General features: G+C 35.9%; 1 protein-coding gene across 2 annotated transcripts in view; it reads right to left on the reverse strand.

The window, feature by feature from the left end:
- Positions 1 to 1,953: 1,953 nt before the first annotated feature.
- LOC109101400 (proprotein convertase subtilisin/kexin type 6-like) overlaps positions 1,954 to 24,058 on the reverse strand; it is a 75,131-nt gene continuing 53,026 nt past the window's right edge. Inside the window, exons 14-21 of one of the 2 annotated variants that reach the window (XM_042727322.1) lie at positions 23,604 to 23,786; positions 22,435 to 22,537; positions 19,967 to 20,163; positions 14,779 to 14,866; positions 12,451 to 12,554; positions 9,389 to 9,518; positions 4,399 to 4,511; positions 1,954 to 3,250 (exon numbers count right to left, since the gene is read on the reverse strand). In XM_042727322.1, the coding sequence (XP_042583256.1) occupies positions 3,153 to 3,250; positions 4,399 to 4,511; positions 9,389 to 9,518; positions 12,451 to 12,554; positions 14,779 to 14,866; positions 19,967 to 20,163; positions 22,435 to 22,537; positions 23,604 to 23,786 (1,016 nt within the window). In that variant the 3' untranslated portion in view covers positions 1,954 to 3,152. Of the gene's footprint in view, positions 3,254 to 4,398; positions 4,512 to 9,388; positions 9,519 to 12,450; positions 12,555 to 14,778; positions 14,867 to 19,966; positions 20,164 to 22,434; positions 22,538 to 23,603; positions 23,787 to 24,058 lie in introns of both variants that reach the window. The other variant, XM_042727321.1, reaches the window with a different exon arrangement.

The following is a 24,058-nucleotide window of genomic DNA, read 5'->3' on the forward strand; positions in this document are numbered from 1 at the left end:
AAATATCAGCCATCACTCTATATCTACCAATAATGTCTTTGTAAGATGATATTTAAATGCTTAGTTTTATGATCAAAGCTTTTAAAAAAGTGTATGCAATGCAATAAATATGATAATGATTGAGAGATGAACAAATGCGTTCCTTAAAAGCCTGATGATCATATTCATCTTGAAATATTGCTAAAAGTTATTCTTAGTTTACTTCATAAATCAGTAAAGATTTCACAGCAAAAAAGATATGTAAAACATGAGGGTGGATGTATACAAATATAATTAAAATATATCTTTTACTGGCTAGAAATGTATCAGTCAGACGACAGAAGGCTTGCAGATTGCGTGCAACAGGGTTTACAGCAAACATTTGATCATTTTGACAATTTGGAGGCCTTAGAAATTAAATCTTCATATTAAATATAATATAGGGTTAATATAATTTCTCTTTTGTTTCTCACAGGTTTATAATGACAAGGTTGAGCACATGATAACAGAATTTGCATTTTAGGGTTCGATCAAACTAAAAATGATCTTTCTCCGTGCAAAAGACCCCAGTAATCTCACATGTATTCTCCAGGGATTCAGAGATCGCAACACTGTCTCAAATGGTGCTTACATTTTCAATCATAACAAGGCAAAATTATCAGGAAGGACTCAACTGTTTCTGATCAAATTCTTCCACAACTGAAAAATCTGAACTGCTGCCCACATTCATTACAGCTTTATACTCTTACTGCGTGACAACAATAGATTCATTTGATTTCTTCTGAGGAAGTTCAAGAGAAACATCTGAGATAAAGATCGTTAAACATGAAAAATAACTGCATCTGAGCAATGTAATTTTCTGGTAAATCTGTTAACGTTAACATCAAACAATAACCATAACCCTCATATTTCTCAATCTAAACCCTCTGTAAGAACCTGAGAGACTAAGCAACATTCTAAATGATCAATAGATCAAAAACACATTGAACTCATTGAGTAGATCAAAAACACACATCAGGCATATATATGTAGCTGTGATCGGAGTGTTTTTCACTTTTTATACATCAACAATTGACTCATTTGTGTCCACTTTTTATTTCTTTTGTGGAGAAACATCTTAGACAAAGTTGATAATTGATGCATAAGACATAACTAAGAACTATAAACATCATCAGAGCAATCAAATGCACACATTTCATCTTTAAATAATATCTGGGTAACACTTTAGATTGGGAAATACTATATTCTAACTCCTAATTTGCTGTTTATTGATAGTAAGGTAGTTGTTGTAGTAGTTAGAATATGGAGTGATCTAGAAGATGGCCAGAATAAGACATCAATATGTGCTTTATAAGAACTAATAAACAGCCGATATTCTGGCAATATGCATGCTACTAAGCAACTAGTCAAGAGTGAATGGTGTTCCCTTATCTAAAGTGTTAAAATTCAATGATAATGAACAATAATGATCAAACAAAACAGTATCATCATAATTCAGGGCTCATTAATAAGGCATTATGTTATGCACGCAGTTCTGCATGATGCTGGTTATTATCAGTCCTGTGGTGTTTTCACACAAAGTGACTTCAGGATCATTAAAGAGATTCACTGAAGCTTGTAGAGTTTGGTAACATCACGAGTAACGTGTCACGGGTTCGTCTGTGTGCGGATGGTATTAAAAGCAGCTGTGAACCTTCACTGCAATGATCAGTGTGTGTGTGTGTGTGTGTGTTCATCAATTGCCCTTCAGGACGTTGCAGTCAAAGCATCACCGGGTCACTGTGGGTCAGACTCGGACAGTTCACAAAGATGCATTGCAAATAGTCAGGCCCAATCTAAATATTTATAAGCTCTGATATCAGAACATGGAAAAACACTGGAAAACCTAAACAAACAAATGATCATTAGAGCTTAAACGCAGACTACCAGGCACATGCATCCTCACTGAAGGAAAAAAATGAGACTTGGCCACACTTTTTCATCAAGGAAAGGTTTATATTTCAGAGCTTTGATGGACTTATTCCTGTTTCAAATATTTAAAATACCATTAGATGCACAGTTTAAAATGTACAGTGTAATAATTCTCACTTAATGTCTCTCTTAACATTGCAGTTTCACTCCAACCTTTATCTGGCATTCTCCAACGTAATCATGCTCACTGGAAATCACATGATCAGTTATGATAACCGCTTCTCTCATATACAGTTATATCATAATTCAGAGTGATGTCTTTGAATAAAAAAAGAAGTAATTTATACATGTACTGCATGTTTAAAAAACAGACAACCTTAAAAATATATCTTGTTTAAATCAAATAGCACCCTAACAGGGTTTTCTTGAAATGAGGAGTATTATTTCGGTCATTAAAGGAATAGTTCACCCAAAAATGAATATTTGCTGAAAATGTAGGCAACCACAGGCAATACAAGATGTGGATGATTTTTTTTCTTCATCAGAACAGATTTGGAGAAATGTAGCATTTGATCACTTGCTCAGCAATGGATTATCTGCAGTGAATGGGTGCCATCAGAATAAGAGTCCAAACAGCTCATAAAAACATCACAATGGCAACCAGTTCACCAATTAATGTCTTGTGATACTAAAAGCCACATATTTGTAAGAAACAAATACATTAAGACGTTTTAACTTTAAATCGTCACTTCTGGGAAGAATACAAGCCCATAATAACTTTGGACTGTTTTTGCTTGTAAACTGTGCTTGATCTGTGCATATTTCTCTCCTTATTCAGACAAGACAACTTTTTAATTGGAGAAAGCAATATTATGGATAGAGCACTCATATTTTAGCTCAAAGTGACATTTTAAAGTTAAAATGCTTTAATGATCGATTTGTTTCTTTTCGTTTTACAAGTCATTAACTGATGGACTGGAGTGGTGTGGATTATTGTGATGTTTTTATCAGCTGTATGGACTCTCATTCTGACGGCACCCATTCACTGCAGAGGATCCACTGGTGAGCAAGTGATCTCCAAATCCGTTCTGATGAAGAAACAAACTCATCTTGGATAGACTGAGGATGAGTATATTTTTCAGCAAATTTTCATTTTTTGTGAACTATTCCTTTAATAATCACAGTATAACTAGTTTAAAATGTACATTAGATAATACAACCAAAGAAAGAGGAGGTCAGCCCATTCGCCTCTTCTCTTGCTGTCATCCAGCCGTCATCAAACACGTCCGGCAGCAGAACTGACGGAAGAGCTTCTTCTCACATAATCGGTTCGACTTGACCATCTCGCAGAACACTTCATCTGCTGGGAAAGACAAAGAGAAAGTTCAGATCTCAATCATGTCTATTTATCAAACTCATCGCAGATCTGAAGGATCCTGGTGAGCTTGTATGTCATGCTCCAGAGTTTCCTACATTCGCCTCAAAGTGAGTCTTATTATTCTCAATAAATGTTTTAATAGTGATGTCACAGAAGAATCGTTTTGGTTTCCCAAAGAACCTTTCAGTTAACAGTTCTTAAATGAACCATTGAACATTTTAAAGAACCTTTTCTGCATTTGAAAGGTTCCATGGATGTTCTCGGTTCTTCATGGAACCATCAATACCAATAAAAAAACCTTTATTTTTAAGAGTCTAGGATGAAACCCAAATGCCCTACAGTTGGATCAGAAGTGCCACTGACAGCAGCAGACTATCTTCTGTCCCTCTTTCTCCTCTCTGGGTTATCTCACGGTCATGTTATGCAAGTTTGGCCAAACAGAAGGTTCCAGGGGAATGAGGGGCAGTGGATCCCAGTGAAAGCATTGTTGCTGTCCTGCCAAAGCTCTGCCTCACTCACATAACCTCCGTTTACAACAAACCCTGTTTTTCCAGCATTTCACTCATGCACGACCCTCTTCCCTTTCATCCTCTCTCCGTACGTCACTCTCTTTTTGATCATTGTGTTCCTCTTTCTTCTCTCTCTAGCATCAGCGTTTATAGCTGTGCAACAACAAACTGTTAGAGATGATCTGAAGTCTAAAAGCCTTGTAAACACCCGGGTCAGGTCAGTTTGACACGACATCATCCATATGAACTACTCAATGTGGTTATAATTACAAAAAGCTCCTTGCAAAACTTTATGAAAAAATGCTAAATACAATACAATAAAATGTGTTCATATGTATAAATATAAATACACAAATAACTGATTCATTATTAGCCTGATTCACAAACAATGACTGATTCTACTTAATAAATCATTCACAAAACAGTGTAATTATTCAAGTCTTGATCTTAAGAGAGAGAAAGATGAATTAGATAATTAAATAGATTATCTAAATTCATTTTAGCAATTAAGACTGTGGCTGCTGAGGATAAGAGATTAAGTTAGACATGAATCATTCCAACAGCTCTAGTGATCTGCTGATGGGTCTGTATCTGATATCTGTATTATATGAAGGCACATACCATTGTTACAGGTGGCGTTCATGATGCAGGTCCGGTTGACGAGGCTGTATCCCTCCTTACACTGCGTGCAGCTGGTTCCAGGACCCTGACAGCTCAAACAGTGCTCCTCACACCTGAAAATCCACAGCAGAACCTCACATCAGCTTCAGCTTTTTACATCTATAAAGACTCGATTTTGATAAATGATTTCCTAACGAATTTCCTGAAAACACGAGGGAAGCCAGGCGATCAGAACGGGAGCATCATTAAATGAATGTCTACATCAACTGATGCATCTGATGCATCAACGCCAGTGAACGACAGCATTCAATCACAAAGTGCTGCTTTATTACAAGGTTTTTATGAAGGCAAATTTAAGGCCTTTTTAAGATAAAGAAAATGTAAGGAATTATCTGAATGGAACAAAATACGCCAACATGGTCTCTATATATAAATGTCTTGTATTAGCAATGCTTCAAAGTTTGAAAGATTGCCTTGTTTTCCAGTGCAAATGTCTAAAGACCATTTACTTAAGAAGCAAAATTTCTTTGCAGTAAAATTGCAAAATGTTGCTAAAAGCATCAACTCACTTCACTTAATTTTGTTAAATTTCTCAGAAAATAAGACTTTGTATGTTCAATCTGCATCTCAAGTAAATTTATCTTGATTTATGTTTGGATATTTGTAATGCATGCCTCGATTAAATACCTTTTTAAGACCCACAGAAACTCTGTAGTACTTTTTTAGCATTAGTTACTTTATTAAACTCTTGTTCTAATCAATAGCAGGATTCAAACTGTGCCATAAAACTGATCCTGGCGGAAGAACATTGAGCTTATGTTTGTGGCACTGAACTTATTTTAGAGCTTGTTAATTTAACCTCCCATATCAGCACCTCAGCGCTCTGCATCTACTAGTCCAGGACATTAGTTCTGGAGTTGAAAGAGATCAGGTATTCTGATGTGTATCTGATGGCTCAGAGCATTTACTCTGAATTAGGGATGCCCAAAATTATTGGACCAATATCGTAATCTGCCGATAATGGCTTTAAATGCAAATATCGACATCGGCCCGATACGAGAAATTATGCCGATATGTCTTGCCGATAAGAGGAATATATTAACTCACATGTACTCAGGGTGTGCTAGCAATTAGATCACATCAACAGTGCAATTAGATCACATCACAGAATGCACGTACAGAATGACGTATCACAAACATGACCATTAAATAATTTTATATACTTATTTATTCATTAATGTGCGTCACGATCCGCTACTGTGAGGTGCACGGAGCGAGGAACGAGGAGACATGGAGTAAAATTCAAGTGAAAACAATCATGGCTGCCATATTGAAGGGTCGTTCCAAACCGAAGTGCTCAAAACTGGCCACTTCAAAAGGCCCTTCGGAATGAAGGATTTCAAAGGGTACAACTGATGGACCCTTCGGGCTCCCATGATCCTTTGTGCAGATTCTTTGCATGATGACGGCGCCTCCGTGCGGACACGTGATGATGACGCAGAAGGGCACTTCAAGAAACAGTTGTTTGGTCCCCTATATTTATCGTAAAATTCGATTGTGTGTTTTTTGAGGGTATACACTTTGAATGGATTTGGGGATATGGATGTGGAGTTTAGAATGTTTGAGGGGAAATGTGTAATGTGTTATATTTTTTTAAACAAATTATGAGCTCTAAAAGATTTTCAGAATTTTTACAACTCATTTGCTTTAGACCATTTACAAATGTTAAATCATAAAATAAAATGTTAAGGTTAAGGTTAAGGTTGTGATGTTTCAGTATGTGGCATATTTCCAAGTTTGGATTTATTATGAACTTGTTCTTATTTTTATAGCAAGATCTGGCAACACTGAGAGTCAAAATGTACCTTGTTTACTGTAAATTCTTGTGCCGCAACTCTGACACGTGGTTAAATAATGTCATTAACAACTAGTTGACGTGGCCAAAATGGAGTAAATGATGACAAAATTTTCAAAAAGTGAACTGTTAAGTGAATTGTGAAATTTTACTGGTTTTATATCGATTTTGAAAGATGTCTGCTTACCCTAGGATGCATTTATTTGATCAAAATGACAGTAAAAACAGTAATATTGTGAAATCTGTTTAATATGTTTAATGTTTCTTTCCGAACATGCTGCACAACTCCTTGTTCAAGCTCTTGTTCTGTCCAGGCTGGACTCTTGGCAGGTCTTCCAGCCAGTTCTATCAAGCCTTTACAATTAATCCAGAACGCGGCAGCAAGATTAGTTTTTAATGAGCCGAAAAGAATACATGTCACACCTCTATTTATCAATTTGCACTGGCTACCAATAGCTGCTCGCATAAAATTCAAGGCATTGATGTTTGCATACAAAACCACCACTGGCTCTGCACCCCTTTACCTAAATTCATTACTTCAGAGTTATGTGCCCTCTAGAAGCTTGCGTTCTGCAAGTGAACATCGCTTGATTGTGCCATCCCAAAGAAGCACAAAGTCACTTTTACGGACTTTAAATTAAATGTTCCCTCCTGGTGGAATGACCTGCCCAACTCAATCCGAGCAGCTGAGTCCTTAGCCATCTTCAAGAATCGGCTTAAAACACATCTCTTTCATCTTTATTTGACCCTCTAACTTTTTCCCTCACTATTCTTATTCTATTAAAAAAAAAAAAAAAAAAATCTAACTACCTTTTTAATCTTTTTGTATTCTATCTATTTTCTTTTCATTTATTATACAATTATAAAAAAGACCTCTAACACTAGCTTGCTCCATTCTTTTTCTATTCTATCTGTTTTCTTTTTATTTATTATATTATTTAAAAGCCCTTGCTACGTATATTGTGTTTAGGCTAACCGAGACTTGTTATAGCACTTATATATCATTGCTCTTTTGTTGTTTTTGATCGCTTCCATTGTCCTCATTTGTAAGTCGCTTTGGATAAAAGCGTCTGCTAAATGACTAAATGTAAATGTAAATGTAATGTAAATATTTTTTACAATTTCAAATAACTGTTTTCTATTTGAATATACATGTAATTCATTCCTGCGATGCAAAGCTGAATATTCAGCTTCATTACTCAAGTCTTCAGTGTCACATGATCCTTCAGAAATCATTCTAATATACCGATTTGCTGCTCAAGAAAAGAAAAATTCATTATTCTTATCAATGTTGAAAACAGTTGTGCTGTTTAATGTGTTTTCAGGATTCTTTCAAAAAGAACAGCATTTATTTCAAAAAGGAAATCTTAAAACATTATAAATGTCTTCACTGTCACCTTTGACCACTTTAATGCATCCTTGCAGAATTAAACTATTAATAAAAAAAACTTCTACTGACCACATAAGTTTAAACAGTAGTGTACAGAAAACAACAGTCGTGAACGTACTAAACCACTCTTACCCTTATTCTAATGTCGATGAATCTTCAAGTAAAGCATGCATGTTCTCAAAACCAGTTAAAACACAATGAACATCTTTTTTATAAGCCTAAGCCCATTATAATTTAAAGGGGGCTACTTTACCATCATAAAATACACAAGTTCTGATTGACATAAAAATGACAACCTCTAAGGTCATCCATAACAGCTGTAAAACCATCCTTGACACTGCATGTGCTCTTATACAGTATTTACTACATGTGCTTTGTCATTTGCTGGTATACGAGTTCAAACTGAATGTCTTCCAGTGTGGATTGGTTACCTCAGGGCCACACTTTACCTGTTTTTTTACGGCTGTCTGATCTATTTGCCTCCAGTGAAGCTCAACTGGACTCGGAGAAGAACCCGCGGCTGTCTGATATATTTGCTTACATTGATGATAGCCTCTATTTGCTTTAGGAATCTTTAATGCTGTGATGGAGCTGTAAATCTCAGCCATATATGAAAGATCTGTGCTGCACTTTCCTCTGCTGGTTCTCTCTGGTTTATCTGAAAACCCGACTGCTTATCGATCATTATACAGATGAAAAAAAGAGCAAGCATAAACTAAAAAAAACATTTCTGCCAGAGAGCAATAAGAAAGAATTCCAATGTAAATACCAAGCTTGTACCAAGGCTACAATTCTGCAATTCCAATGAGACAGATAAGCAGAAGCTAAGAAAATAAATAAATAAATGAGAAAAAGCCTTGATGACATAAAAGTTGAAAACAAAAACAAAGAGAATGACCTGGGAGAAAGATGTTAGCTTGGCTGCCTTAGTACTTGAAATTTTAACATTTAACTTTATTTAGAATTTTAACTGTACATTCTTTATGAGAACTGTAATGTTATAATATATATAATGTTACCTTTATATAATGTTACCTTTAATGTTACCTTTATTTTTTTTATTATTATTATTAATATAATATATTTTTATTTATCCTTTATTTTACCAGGATAGTCCCATTGATATGCAAAATCTCTTCTTCCAGGGAGTCCTGGCCAAAATGGCAGCAGAACAAGATTCAAAATAAAACAAGTTACAAACACACAAAACTAACAACATTTAGCCCCGCACGAATGTGATAACAAATCAAAAAATGACTTAAAGCAAGTACATGTTTCCTTTAGAGTAGTCCATCAGAGATTTTTAAAAACTTTTAGAGAGGGGAGAGCTTCCAGCATTATAACACACTGCAGCTCGTTCCATAACAATGGGAAAAAAGAGTGGGCAGTTTTGCCAAGTTCTGAATATACTCTCAGAAACTTTAAAAGTTGTTTAACAGTAGACCTAGTGCTATAATTGCAGGTATCAAAAAATAAAAGATTACAGATATAAATTGGTAATTAACCTAACAATGCCTTAGCAATAAACAACAGCATGTGCATTTCCTTTCTTTGAGACAAAAAGGACCATCCCACCAATTTAAATATGAAACACCTTTAATTTTAAACATCTTAAGAAAAATGTTTAATAAAATGCATCCGCATTTTAAACCATCTAAAATGCATATTCATAACCCAAGAATTGGTGAGAGTTTTTGCCTGAATGCAGCAGTGCAGTGGACACGTGAGAGGTGTACAGGACTCACTTGCGGCACATCCTCTGTGTGAATCCCGCCACCTCTCCTCTGTAGTAACCGGGAGCACAGTTTCGGACACACCGCCACTCCTGCTGTAAGTAGTCCGGAGCACACTGAATGCACTCCTCCAGTCCAGGACCTGCAAACACAAGCCCACCGTTAGCTCAGTTCTCCATTACATTTGCAATTCATTGGGATCTTCACCTGAGGTGTGAAGAGTGCAATGTTATCAATAATCAGTATGAGTACAGTGACCTGATACAATGTACCATCAGCTGTCTACTTCCAGCTATCTGGCCTGATCAGCCCATCTCTAAGATTAAAGCAGCGGTACAAGAGACTTTCTCCTGCAGCAGGTCAACCATGTGATCTCTTACAGAGGTGAATAAAAGGTTCTTTCATTCAGCAAGGATGCATTAAATTGATCAAAAGTGACAGCAAAGACATTTATGATGTTACAGAAGATAATATTTCAAAGAAATGCTGTTCTTTTGAACTTCTTATTCATCAAAGAATCCAGTAAAATAACATATTATGTTTACCACAAAAATATGAGGCAACACAACTGTAATTGATAATAATTAGAAATGTTTTGCTTGAACAGCAAATAAGCATATAAAAATGATTTCTGAAGGATCATGTGACACTGAATACTTGTGTAATGATGCTGGAAATTCAGCTTTGCATCACAGAAATAAATTACATTTTAAAATATATTCAAATAGAAAAGTTATTTGAAATTGTAATATTTCAAAATACTGCAGTTTTTACTGTATTTTTCATCAAATATAGACATATTAAAATAGCTCAAATTAAATAGGAAATAGAAAATAGAATAATAAAATCTAACTCAAAATATTACCAAAAACTATAATAGTATATCAATAATACAACTGAGTGAAATAAATAACTCTCTTTTTCCACCCACCAGTTTAGATGGAGTATGTTGCAGTGCATTGTGGGAGAGTCATCTCCACAAATGATGCATGCCATGCTGCTTAAGTATTTAGCAAAGAAAAATTATATATTTATATTGGCTACTTTATGTTTTAAAATGTTGCCGATAAAGACGTCTCACCAGGGTTTGAAACTGAGCCCATGTTAATGGAGGTGGAAACACATTCATTCAGGTAATCTGTCAATTATTTCTCTCTATCCCACTGTGTCTATAACATCAGCTCTCCACATTTCAGCGAACTTGGAAAGCAAACTCAGGGCTTATCAGATGTCTCTGGTGAGTTGGAGTAAGTTAATTAGGTTCTATGGCTCAGCAGCAGTAGTGATACAGGACTGGCAGCAGCTCGTTCACTCCTGCTGTCCTCAAAACAACACAAAAGCTTTACTCTTCAGTTTCTCGAAGTCAACTGATTGCTAAGCAAGTTAAAGATATCTGATCTCATTTGTCTGCTTTTGTGTTCAGTTCATTTCATATTCTGTGAGAATTACTTGAGTCGGAGTAAACAGTGTATTGCACTGATTTCTCAACTCATTCCTCAAGGTCTGCTACAGTTTACCTGTCTGACAGTTTCTAGTAATCCTTGACGACCTTGATTAGGTGAGTTTGATCAAGGATGGAGTTAAATTTCGCTAGACACTGAAGGCCAGAGTTGAGAAACTTTAATGGAAATCCTAAAACTTGGACATTATCAATTCATCTGTATTGAGCTTTAAGATACTATCTTACCGTGCAAGTAATGTTTTTTATATGTCAACAACACATGAACTAACAGTAAATTTTGTCTGAAATAAAAGTTAATGTGTAATTCTTGTTTATTAAACTGCTATTTAAGTTTGTGCTGTACTGAATTTAATGTCTGCTTACATTTAAATAATTTTTCTTTTATGCAAAACAAAATAATTGCTACATATGTGTTATATGTATGAACAATGCCTAACTGTGTAAAAAATAGAATATAATAAGACTGAATGTAATGGAATGGGGAAAGAAGGAACAGAATGGAATTGAACAGGATGGAACGGAACGGAACTGGACAGGACAGGACAGAATGGGATGGGACGGGATAGAATGGAATGGAATAGAAAGGAATGGGATGGGATGGGAAAAAAATGAATGGAATGGAATAGGATGGGATGGAACAGGATGGAATGAGATGTAATGAAAATAAATGGGATGGGATGGGACAGGATGGGATGGGATAGAATGGAATGGGATGGAAAAAATGGAATTAAATGTAATGAGATGGGATGAGATACGATATGATATGATATGATACGATGGGATAGGATAGGACAGGACAAGACAGGACAGGACAGGACAGGACAGGACGGGATGGGATGGGATGAGACAGAACAGAATAGAATAGAATAGAATAGAAAGGGATGGGATGGGATGGGAGGGACAGGATGGGATGGGACAGCACAGAACAGACCAGAACAGAACAGAACAGAAGAGAACAGAACAGAACACAGCAGACCAGAACAGACCAGAACAGAACAGACCAGACCAGACCAGAACAGAACAGAACAGAACAGAACAGAACAGAACAGAACAGAACAGAACAGAACAGAACAGAACAGACCAGAACAGAACAGAACAGACCAGACCAGACCAGAACAGAACAGAACAGAACAGAAGAGAACAGAACAGAACAGAACACAGCAGACCAGAACAGACCAGAACAGAACAGAACAGAACAGACCAGAACAGAACAGAACAGAACAGAACAGAACAGAACAGAACAGAACAGAACAGAACAGACCAGAACAGAACAGAACAGAACAGAACAGAACAGAACAGAAGAGAACAGAAGAGAACAGAACAGAACAGAACACAGCAGACCAGAACAGACCAGAACAGAACAGACCAGACCAGACCAGAACAGAACAGAACAGAACAGAACAGAACAGAACAGAACAGAACAGAAGAGAACAGAACAGAACACAGCAGACCAGAACAGACCAGAACAGAACAGACCAGACCAGAACAGAACAGAACAGAACAGACCAGAACAGAACAGAACAGAACAGAACAGAACAGAACAGAACAGACCAGAACAGAACAGAACAGAACAGAACAGAACAGAACAGAACAGAACAGAACAGAATGTGACCTGTGCATGTGGAGCAGGAGATGTGGCAAGGGCTGCACTTCATTTCTTCCAGGTTAAAAAACGTTCCATTGGCACATTCTGGAACGCAGGTCATTCCTGCCAGACTTTAATCAGGAAAAGGAGAAAAAGAAAAAGAAAAGATTAAGCCCATACAGCAGTTCACTGCAATATTTCCACAGATTTAAAGAGCAAACAATGTGTAAAGTAGAAACATCAGTAAGACATCAAAAGTATTTGAAACATAGGACTGCCTACATTTACATAACCTTTACGCAACTAAAGGCCTATTCACACCATATGTTGTTTTTATAATTGCAAAAAATAAACAATTAAGGGGAGGTCTAATGCTGTTTCATGCATTCTGAGTTATTTACACTGTTAAAGAGTTGGATTCTTATGCTAAACATGGCTAAAGGTTCAAAAAATGATTTGGATGTATAACAAAGTATTTTTGTGCCAAATACACACCTTCGGGTTGCGTACAAGTTTTTAAAAGTTTTTTTCGATCGTGGCTCTTCATTACGTAATGAAGGGTGGAACTCCTTATATGGGCACTTCTCCTGGAAGAGTGCCTGTGCACACATCGACCAGAGCGAGAGCAAGAGCGTGCCCATCAACGGGTTTCATTCAGCAGCACTGCACGGGACTCGCTCGGGAAGAATGTCTCCAAAGAAGTGTTTTTGTTTGTAAGGGAAAGATAACCTTCAGCTTTCCAAAGAACCCAGCGTTACATAAACAGTGGATGTTACAAAGTTGAAACAGAGTTTCAGAGTTTCGCAAGTGTTTGTAGATGAACGTTTAATAAACAAGGCCTAGTTCGATGCTGGATTTGCACATCATTTGATACTGAAAGATGGCGCGGTTCCAGCGAAAAAAGATCCCGGTCATGATTTGGACCTGCAGGCGGTAAGTAAAACTGCTTCAAATTTCGGTGTTTTGTTGGCAATCAGCGCTCAAGTGCTCCTCACTCTTTAGCTCCACCCACGGCATACCTCCAGGAGCTCGGCTGTTTTCAGAAAAAAACGTAAAGCTGTTTCTTTCTTTTATAAATATGATAGAACTAAAGATTTTTTTAGAGATATGAAGGATACAATACTACTTTATAGATACTCAAAATCAAAATTTTTAATAGTAATTATTGTTATTACTATAACAACAGTGGACTTTCCGTTATGTTAAATAAACAATATTTAAATACCTGGAATATTATATTTACAGTATGTCACTTTATTATGTGCATCTTTTACCAACCATTAATGCAAATGATAGATTGTTTTGAAATAATCACTGTGATACACATGCACAAAAAAGATAAATCAGATTGTCAATTGTTAGTATTAGTTTGATAAATAATCAACCATCAGAATGTCATAATTGTCACAGCAAACATAACTGTCATAATTGTAACAGCTCTATTTCCAAATCTCTATGTGAGGCTCATTTAAGATTTTAGTGCTCTAAATGTGGCATAGACTAAAACTAGTGTCAAACGAAAATACATTTTCAAACAAATCAAGAGTAACCAGTGATTCTCAGTCCAAGACTTGAATTAATGTGCGTCTGAGAAAACAACTCTGCATGCTTCTTCACAGTGGGTTGATCTAGTCCTGGCTAAAAGAGCTGTTTTGTTATGGAAGTGGGGTACTGTGGGTCAGTGGTTGAAAATGACAGGCGTTTCAAAAATCATTCGAGCAAGTGTGACACAGACAATGTGAATCTAAAAGATTCCAGGCATTTGCTCTCAATCTGCGCTTCAAAACACAGCGCATCACGATATATAACCCTGACAGATTAAATGCTGTTGAGAGGTCACAGCACAAAGCATGCTGCGTTTTACCCTTCACAAGTCCAGACTGCCTTTCAAGAACTAAAGCCCGGTCTGTCTCAGTACGGCTCGTCTAAACCACAGCAAAGACAGCATGCATAAAGATGACCAGATGTACCCTAGATGTCCTGAACCCACACAGAACCCCAAAGCCAGACTTCTTACGCTATTTCATCCGCACCAGCTCCAGGCTACAGGCTTAATGAGAATTCAGAACTCTGTATATGTCGTGCATGGAGTGCAAAGAGGGGTCAATATTCATTAAACTCGATTGCCTGCAAGAGACATTTAAATACTCAAAACATTTGGTTTTATTTACGCAGCAATCAAGCAACAATCCAGTGAGGATTATCAAATGTTCTTGGGCCGCAACTCAACTGCCTCACTCTGAGAGCAGCGGTTCAACACGGAACATGAAGTTGTGCACTTCTTTCTAATCATGTCATTTTGTGCAATTGCTGAACAGCTGAAACTTAAACAGTTTTGATGTTTATTAGTATTACCTGAAGCCATCTTTACAGGCCGTGCATCTGTCTGCATCTCGCAAGCATTTCAAACAGTTCTCTTGACACTTCAGACAACGTCTCTGGCCTGGAAAGAAAGAAAATGTGATGTGAAGATCCCACAGACAAGGACTGCATGAAGATAAATGTAGTTCGGTCAGGATTGACAATTAGCATACAGTTTGGATTGGGAAAAACTCCCTGTCCATCCATGCAGCCTAGCATGGATTAGAGCAGGGAGAGCAGCAATAACCCCCTTAGGGTCAACAGAACAGAACCAACATAAATGTAGCAGATATCAGTGATGTTCTTAATGACAATATAACATAACTACATAATTAAGGACAAAGGTGCCTGACTGTGGACCATAGGAGGAGCTGGGGATGGAGGAGGGCAATTAGTTTCTGAGCAACATGACTGAGGTGACCTTGATTTCAATTAAATGTAGTTAATTTTTATTATTTTCTGATAATTAATCAACATATAAAATGTCAGAATTGTCACAGCAAACATGTAAACTAACCGCAAATTATTCACATCAAGAGTAAAACAAAATATGCAATTGTAATATATTTCATAATAGTAACAACAAAAACAACAACAAGATGTTTTACTGTTATTACACTTTAAGAAAAGAATATATCACATTGTAACCAACATACACACAAAAAAATTAAATTAATCAAAATAAGCCTTCTTATTATTTTGTAATATTATTTGTCCTTTTTTTGTGGTTTTCATTTAAATTTTAGAAAGTTATTTTAACCTTTAGTTTAAATAAAATAAGTTAGAATTACACTATAGTTTTTAAAAAATGTTTATTAAAAAAAATTAAATCTCAGGTAAAATTTTACTTATTTTAATTTGTTTTTAATTTTTATTAGATTTAGTCATAAATGTGCACCTATAGTTTTTATTTTTTTATTTCAGTTTTAAATAATTTACTAAGTTAAACTAAATAAAAAACAAAATATGGCCTTCAGCAACTAGCTGAAAGTAGTTAAGTTTTTAGTTTTCTTTTTTAATTTCAGTTAACATTCAAGGTGCAAACAAACTGCAATCTAAAGCCTTATGAACCAAATATTGTTACATGTTCCTATTTAGAGCACTTTTACTCAGCATAGACAGCACATTAAACCAGCAAATACATTGTGTGTTTATACTGACAGTGTCAATGACAATCACATATATCACGCAAACTCAAAACACTGATTAACTGATTCAGTGCAAATGGACTGAATGCATGTGTCCTGACTGACATGAAAGCGCTGTAAAGAGCCTTTAGCACTTTAACTTTTCCTGTGATATAAGGAAAGGTTTTATAATGAAACAGAACCCTGTTGCACATTCCAGAATACATTCTTTACATTCATTATTTTATGATCGAATGTTTTATGAATTATATATTTTAAAATTGCCAGCCTGTAATAGCAGCTGTTTCCCACCAGATTTCACACACCCTAAATGACGGAAATCTAGAAAGAATAGAAGATACTAGCAGAGAAAAAGACAAAATCTCCCAAGAAAAAAAATACTTAATTTATCTCAGAAAAACAAAACATGTATGCATGAAGAAAGTCATCACTGCATTAAAAAAATAAATAAATTGGTGATTTGTTGTTTTTTGCAGTGAATTATTCCCAGTGCTGCACGAAAGACAGCAAGAGAGAGGGAGAGACAAATTTAGACCTTTGAGTTATATATTACCTATAATTTGCTCCGATCAGCAGTGAGTGAAATATCTGGGCATCTGGATGCAATTCATACTTGGGTATGTGCAAATTTCATCCATTCATGCTGCCACTAAACACATCTGTTCCAGATGCATGGCTCTGCATGTGTTCAGCAGCTGAGGACGAGCGTGCAAACAACCATAAACCAACTCAAACTCTCGGCCCCCGTAGGCGTCGCAGGCGGACTGTGAAAGACGCTCAATCATTAGTCTGATTTGTGGAGATAACTAGGGCTCAAATCCGTCCCAGCAGCTGTTATCAATAAGACGGAAACAACGAGGGACAATAAAGCCACACCAAGAAGCAGAATCATTGAAAGCACTGGCTTCTTCTGCTCTGCGCACATGTGAGCCACGCTTCATCACTGACTAAACAAATAGCCTACACTTTGTTCTGATTATATAGGCAGTCTTTAAAAAGAAAAGTTAAAGCCATAAATACAAATTCTGACACTATTTACTATTAGTTCACCCTCATGACGTTCCACACCTGTATGATGTTATTTTTTGGGAAACACAAAAGTTGAAGAATCGGTTCTTTTACACACAACTGCTCAGAGTTTTCACATCTGTCAGGCCTCAAAAAGGACAAAAAACACTGTCAACATATATATGTGTGTGTAAAATAATGTGGGTTTGGAACATGTATGTAAATAAATATTTTATTTCGCTCTATGTATATCATTTAATAAAGTAAAGTTTACACACACACACACACACACACACACACACACACATATATATATATATATATATATATATATATATATATATATATATATATATATATATATATATATATATATAAACAGGTCTGTAGACGATGCAGTCAACATTGGACTGTATTATGTTCTGCAACATCTAGACAGACCAGGGACTTATGTGAGGATCCTGTTTGTGGACTTCAGCTCGGCCTTAAACACTATCATTCCAAACCTCCTCCTGCCCGAACTAACTCAGCTCTCCGTGCCCATCTCCGTCTGTCAGTGGATCAACAGTTTCCTGACAGACAGGCAGCAACTAGTGAGGCTAGGAAAATATACATCCAGCACCCGTACAATCAGCACTGGAGCTCCCCAGGTCTGCGTTCTCTCCCCACTGCTCTTTTCCCTGTACACTAACGATTGCACATCTAAACACCCCTTTGTCAAGCTCCAGAAGTTTGCAGACGACACCACACTCATCGGCCTCATTCAGGACGGTGACGAGTCTGCTTACAGACTGGAGGTTAAAGAGCTGGCTGTCTGGTGCAGTCTCAACAACCTGGAGCTCAACACGCTTAAAACAGTGGACTTCAGGAGAAACCCCCCTGCTCTCCCCCCACTCACCATCATGAACAGCACTGTGACTGCAGTGGAGTCATTCAGGTTTCTAGGCACCAAAATCTCTCAGGACCTGAGGTGGGACATGCACATTAACTCCATTGTGAAAAAGGCCCAGCAGAGGTTAAACTTCCTCAGCTGCCACAGGAGCTGCTGAAACAGTTCTACTCTGCCATCACTGAATCCGTCCTCTGCACTTCAGTAACTGTCTGGTTCAGCTACCAAATCTGACCGGACTGCTGAGCGAATCATTGGTACAACCCTCCCTTCTATTCAAGAACTGAGTGCAGAGTGAGTGAGCAAGTCATTTTACAAAGTGAGTAAAAGGGCTGGCAAAATCACTCTGGACCCCTCACATCAGGCACACTTCCTCTTTGAACTGTTGCCATCTGGTCGACACTACAGGCCCCTTAGCACCAGAACGGCCAGACACAGGAACAGTTTCTTCCCTCAGGCAATCCATCTCATGAACACTTGACAATAACTGTGGAACACACAACACTATTTATCTAACACACATACTAAGTCTACACTTCAAATTTGCACATAATATACCTGAACATACAATTGTCAATTTGTATATTGTTATTCCTATATATGTGTGTGTGTGTGTGTGTGTGTGTGTGTGTGTGTGTGTGTGTGTGTGTGTGTGTGTGTGTGTGTGTGTGTGTGTGTGTGTGTGTGTGTCAAAAAAAAAAAAAAAACCTTGATCTAAATATTTTTACGCAGTTAATGCACTGGCCCTGCCCCCAGACAGGTACGTCATCTTACATTTCATATAGTTCATTGTTGACAAATATGAAGTCCATAAGTGCAGTTATGCAGTAAAATTCAAGATATTGAAGTAAAAAATGCCCCATATGAGTTTTTTGTCTCATATTTATATGATAAGCGATATCACACGAGCAAAGAGAGCAGTATTGCACAAGTGATTTTGTCCCGAATATTACGAATTTAAATGTGATTTTATGCAATGTGTTTTTGCTCAATTTTGCAGAGAATATATTACCTTTAAAGCCACAGCAGAACTGTTGTGCTATTGTGAGCAACACAGCGGTGTTTAGTTTCTGAATGAATCTGCATTTTGAACGAATCGGGTGAATCAAAGACTCATAAAGACACTTTCCACCACCTGCTGGCAGATTTAGTTTCTTATTTAGAGTATCATTTCATACAAAGATAATAATAATAATAATAATAATAAATAATAAAAACATTAAATTTGAATTCTGTCATCGTTTACTCAGCCTCATGTAGTTTCAAATCTTTCTTATGTGGAACATAAAAGAAGGTATTTTGAAGACTGTTGCTAACAAAGCTCTTTTGGTTACCAATGACTTTCACTATATGAACAAAAAATACTGAGATATTTTATTAAATTATCTTAATGTTTATGTGTAATAAATTTTATGCTAAATCAAATAAAACATTTCTTTCTAAAGCTACAATTTGTAATGTCTACTTGATACTTTGTCATTTAACACAAAAATATCTTTAAATAATCTTTTGTGGTGATTTTCACAAATTTATTTAAATAGATTATGAATTATATATTTATATATATAAAAAAAATATATATATATTTTGAAAAGGATTTAATGTAAATGTAAGTTAAAAACATAAATGACTTCTTTAACATTTACACAGTACAATGTTTATGTGTTATGTTTTTTTATGCTTATCAGAGTACCACATAATTAGCTTAGTAGAACGAGGATAGCAAAATCCATAATTTATTAATTTATTTTAATGAACTGGTTAATTTGCCTGAAATTTATCATAAAACTTTGCAGTACTGCAAGTACTGTTGGCTCTTTGGTGATAAATCGCTTATGAAGTTGTTGCTTTGGTTAACAGCACCTGTTAAATGAGTAAAATAATAATTAAATAGAAATAATGATAAAAAATAAATAAAAGTAATAGAAGTAAATAAATGGAAGATACACTGCATTTCTTTTAAATGTAACAAAAATATTATTATTATTATTATTATTATTATAATTATTATTAAAAGTGACAGACCTCGGTTTGGTATTTACTAGATGCGTACGGTTCTTTATGGTTGTAGAAACTTCAGCTCAATACACTCATAAGTGAAATGAATCAGTGAATGCTCCATCTTGGTCGGACTCACTGTCGTCGTGGAAGCAGCCGGCGGGACAGGTCTCCACACAGGTGCTCTCCTTCGAGTAGAAGTAAAGACCTCTCCGGCAGGAGCGGCACTCGTTCGGCCCGCGAGCCACACACTTCTCACAGCCTCTGTGACAGCGGCGACATCTGCGGGCCTCTCCGTCCTCAAAATAACCCAGCGGACAGTGACTTACACACGTCCTGTGAGGGGGACAAGAAGAAAAACAGCATCAATCTGTTTGACAATTAGGAAAACAAAGAAGACTTAATTAAACATACTCTTACTGTTCGATAGGTTTTTATTAATATTTTGAATATGTGCAATTTATTTGTTCCCATCTACATCCTAGCACATCCCTGCATCTCATTCTATTCTATTCCTATTCTACCATCTATAGCACAACTGTACATACAATTTATTTTATTTTTCCATTTATTTTCTATTTTTGTCAATTTATATTTACATATGTGTATTTTTTTTATTCTCATCTTACTTTTTATTGCCTGTGTGTTGTCTGTGTGCTGGAAAGATTTTACACTAAAACTTTTGACTAAAACAAATTCCTTGTATGCACAAACATACTTGGCAATAAAGCTCTTTCTGATTCTGATTCTGATTAGTTTGCATATTTTTCATTTGAATTTTAAAGGGGTCATGAACTGCCTTTGTTTTTTATTTTGTACTACTCTCTGAGGCCAGACTTATAATTTTATCAAGATTTCTTTTTTTTTTTGTTTATCAAAAACATCTAGAAGTAATAGGCTATTTTCGGTCCTGTTTTTTGACCCCCCTCATCAGATTGCTCTGTTTGATCGCCCCACTGCTGTGATTGGCTAATAGTTGTGCATGTTTGACAGCATACATTCCTCATAGATGGACGCTGCTGTGATTTAAGTCAAAAACACATAAGTATCTAAATACATATCAAACGATCTGTAAGTAGAGACAAAGCAATAGTGACCGCGTAATAAAAACAGTTACTCACACTTGTGTGTTGCAACATTACTATCGGATCCAATACACTCGGCACAGCATTGTCTTTTAGTTAGTTTCAATCTTTTTGAAAATCCTGCATCAAATTGTGCCTTGTTTTTGAAATGAAGTAAAAGGAAGTGCACAAAGGACCGAGTTCTTACTGATGCGGTCTGGATCTTCATTAAAAATAAAGTGTTTGTTCCACAGCTTGGCACTGCACTGTGTCTTGTCTTCGGAGCATCTTTATCAGTTGGTGTGTGTTAAGACCTCTGAATCAGTGAGTGGGGCTAAACAGGCATTGATGTCGATCTTCTTCTGTGGAGGTGGTGCTTATCCACACTATTACATCATAGAGTAGAACAAGCTGTTGCTTTGGCAGACTGCCTTCAATATAATCAATTTTTAGACTAACGACAAAGTTTTGAGATCTGAAACTTAAACTTTTATAGTACAGTGACCTCTTATATGTCAAAAGATCAAGAGAATTTTTATTTCTCAGTTCATGACCCATTTAAAGTACTTTTTGTGTAATTCTGTCATTTGTATACATTTTCATTTTCGTATACATACATTTTTTTAAATATGGCTGTATAGTTTTTATTAATTTTTATTTCAGTTTTAGTTTTCAAGTTAAATGAAAATAACAAATATTATCTTGGCAAGTAGCTGAAATAATATAAGTTTCAGTGCTTTTTATAATATTTTATTTTAATTCAGTTTCTTTTGTCTGAAGTAACTTAACAAAAATGTATTTTATGGTTTTAGTTTTAGGCAACTATAAAAACACTAATCGTGTCTGAAGTAACTTAACAAAAATGTATTTTATGGTTTTAGTTTTAGGCAACTATAAAAACACTAATCGTATCTTATACCTATCAGTTCCGTTATCAGTTACAAAATATTATTACTTATATTAAGGCCTCTGCTTTGCCACGGGATTTACAATCCCGTGGTAACTAGGAGTTACACAAGCTCCAGTCTGGATCCAGAACACCTGAGAAGAGATGATGCAGCCCCTCAGAGGACCTCAGATGATGCTAACCAGAGACAAAATAGCTTCCAGAACTACCACATTTTGCTATAAGTTTGATTGCATAATTGCTAGTTAATAGTGTTAATCGTCTGTTGTGTTTACGTCTTTTTATTGATTTTTCTGAACATTTCTGCAAGCTAGAATGCACATGAAATGACAGTCACCACTGATAAGCTACTACTAAATATTGTAGAAACTTAATTTTCTGTAAAGTTGCTTTGTAATGATTTGTATCGTAAAAAGCGCTATACAAATAAACTTGAATTGAATTGAATTGAAAGTTAAACAAAATTAATTTAATTTAATAATAAAAAATATTTTATTGTGATGACATTTTTTTAATATATCGTTTTAGTTTTAGTTAACTACAATAATCCTATGAGCGTTGCTACAATTTCCTACAAATCTTACAATTTCCACTCTCTTTAGATATAATTCCTGTCTTTCTGTGTGATCTCTTTACCTGCCGCTCTTGAGGCTGCCCAGACTGAAGTGAATGCAGTTGAGGCAGTGATCGGCGTCTGCCCCGTCGCAGCCCTGATCTCCACATTCAGGATGACATGGACCTGAAATACAGTCACAAACCAGCAGCTCCAGCAATCTCATCCACAGATGTTGTAGATAATATTACATTTGGTCTTTAAAGCGACTTACGAATGAGGAACATAAGAAGCACGTCCCCAGAGAGCATTCAACAATATTCAAAGTATGCAATGCCAGGTTTATTAGAACAATAAATCTCATATAGAGGATATTTTTTGAACTAGGGATCGTTCATTTTATCACAAAAGACAAAAGCACATTAAAGCAAAGCAAAAAATGTCCATGTTTTTACTAAAAAATAACATATATCTTGTGTATCGAGTTGCAGAGTCATTTGCATGGTTGCCAGTTTAAAGATATTATTAATCTCACACTATAAACAAGCAACAAGTACCATCATATTTATATATGATGCATAATAATATCAGCATACTATTTATTAAATATAATTAACATAAAAAATGTTTTTGAATATTTTCTGAAGCAATTAATTTTGCTCCAGTATTAATGCAGTAGCAAATATGTTTTTTAAAAAGCTTATATTTGTTTGGCTTTTATTTTTAACATGAATTTTCCTTTTAGACCAATTATAAACAAAATGTTCAGAAAACATCCCCTGTCCCTTGTTTTTCCTTATTTAAATGCATTTTCAAAGAGTTTAAAATATTTTTTTATATACACTAACATTAAAAAGTTTGGTGTTCTGATTTTGTTTTTAATAAAATAAGCATTTTTATTTTAAGAAGGATGCATTAAATTGATCAAAAGTAACAGCAAATATAACTGTATAGTTATAAAAGATTTCTATTTCATATATATTCAAATAGTAAACAGTTATTTTAAATTGTAATAATGATTAATAATGAATTACATTTTGAATTGAATAATTAAAAATAATTTTGATTGCTTCCATTGTCCTCATTTGGAAAAAAGCGTCTACTAAATGACTAAATGTAAATGTAATAATATTTCACTGTTTTTACTGCATTTTTGAGCAAATAAATGCAGGCTTAGTGAGCATAAGATTAAAAAACAAAAAATTCTCACATCCCCAAACTTCTGAACTTGTCTAGGTATTACTGCGAGTACCATTATATTCCTCCTCTTCCTCCTCTTCATGCTCAGGGGCTCCTGGCACAAAATCAGGGTTTTTCATCTCCTTGCCTGCTGTGGGAATCTCCAGCATCCTGGAGAACGAGTGCTGGGAACCCTGGGATTGGTAGGGATGCTCTGCCGTGCCGTGCAGGATTAGTGTCCACTCCTTCAGCTTACCTGACAGAGAAGAGAGAGCCGGAGACCAAGCCATGAGGAGGGGCAAAGAAAGTTCTGTTATGCAATGAATCACATCAATCCTGACGAGAAAGAGGACAGGACGACTTTAATCTGCAGCAGGGCTCAAAGAAGGTTTGCATTAAACAGAAATGTCATTCATTCAAGAAAGCAACACACCTGACGGAATTACATGAACCCAAACAATTCCAAATAAGCAAAAAAAGAAAACCATCTAGGTCTGCTTATGAGAATTCATTTTAATTAGGATGCGG

Source organism: Cyprinus carpio, chromosome B7, assembly GCF_018340385.1.
Source record: "Cyprinus carpio isolate SPL01 chromosome B7, ASM1834038v1, whole genome shotgun sequence".
Lineage (NCBI taxonomy): Eukaryota > Metazoa > Chordata > Actinopteri > Cypriniformes > Cyprinidae > Cyprinus > Cyprinus carpio.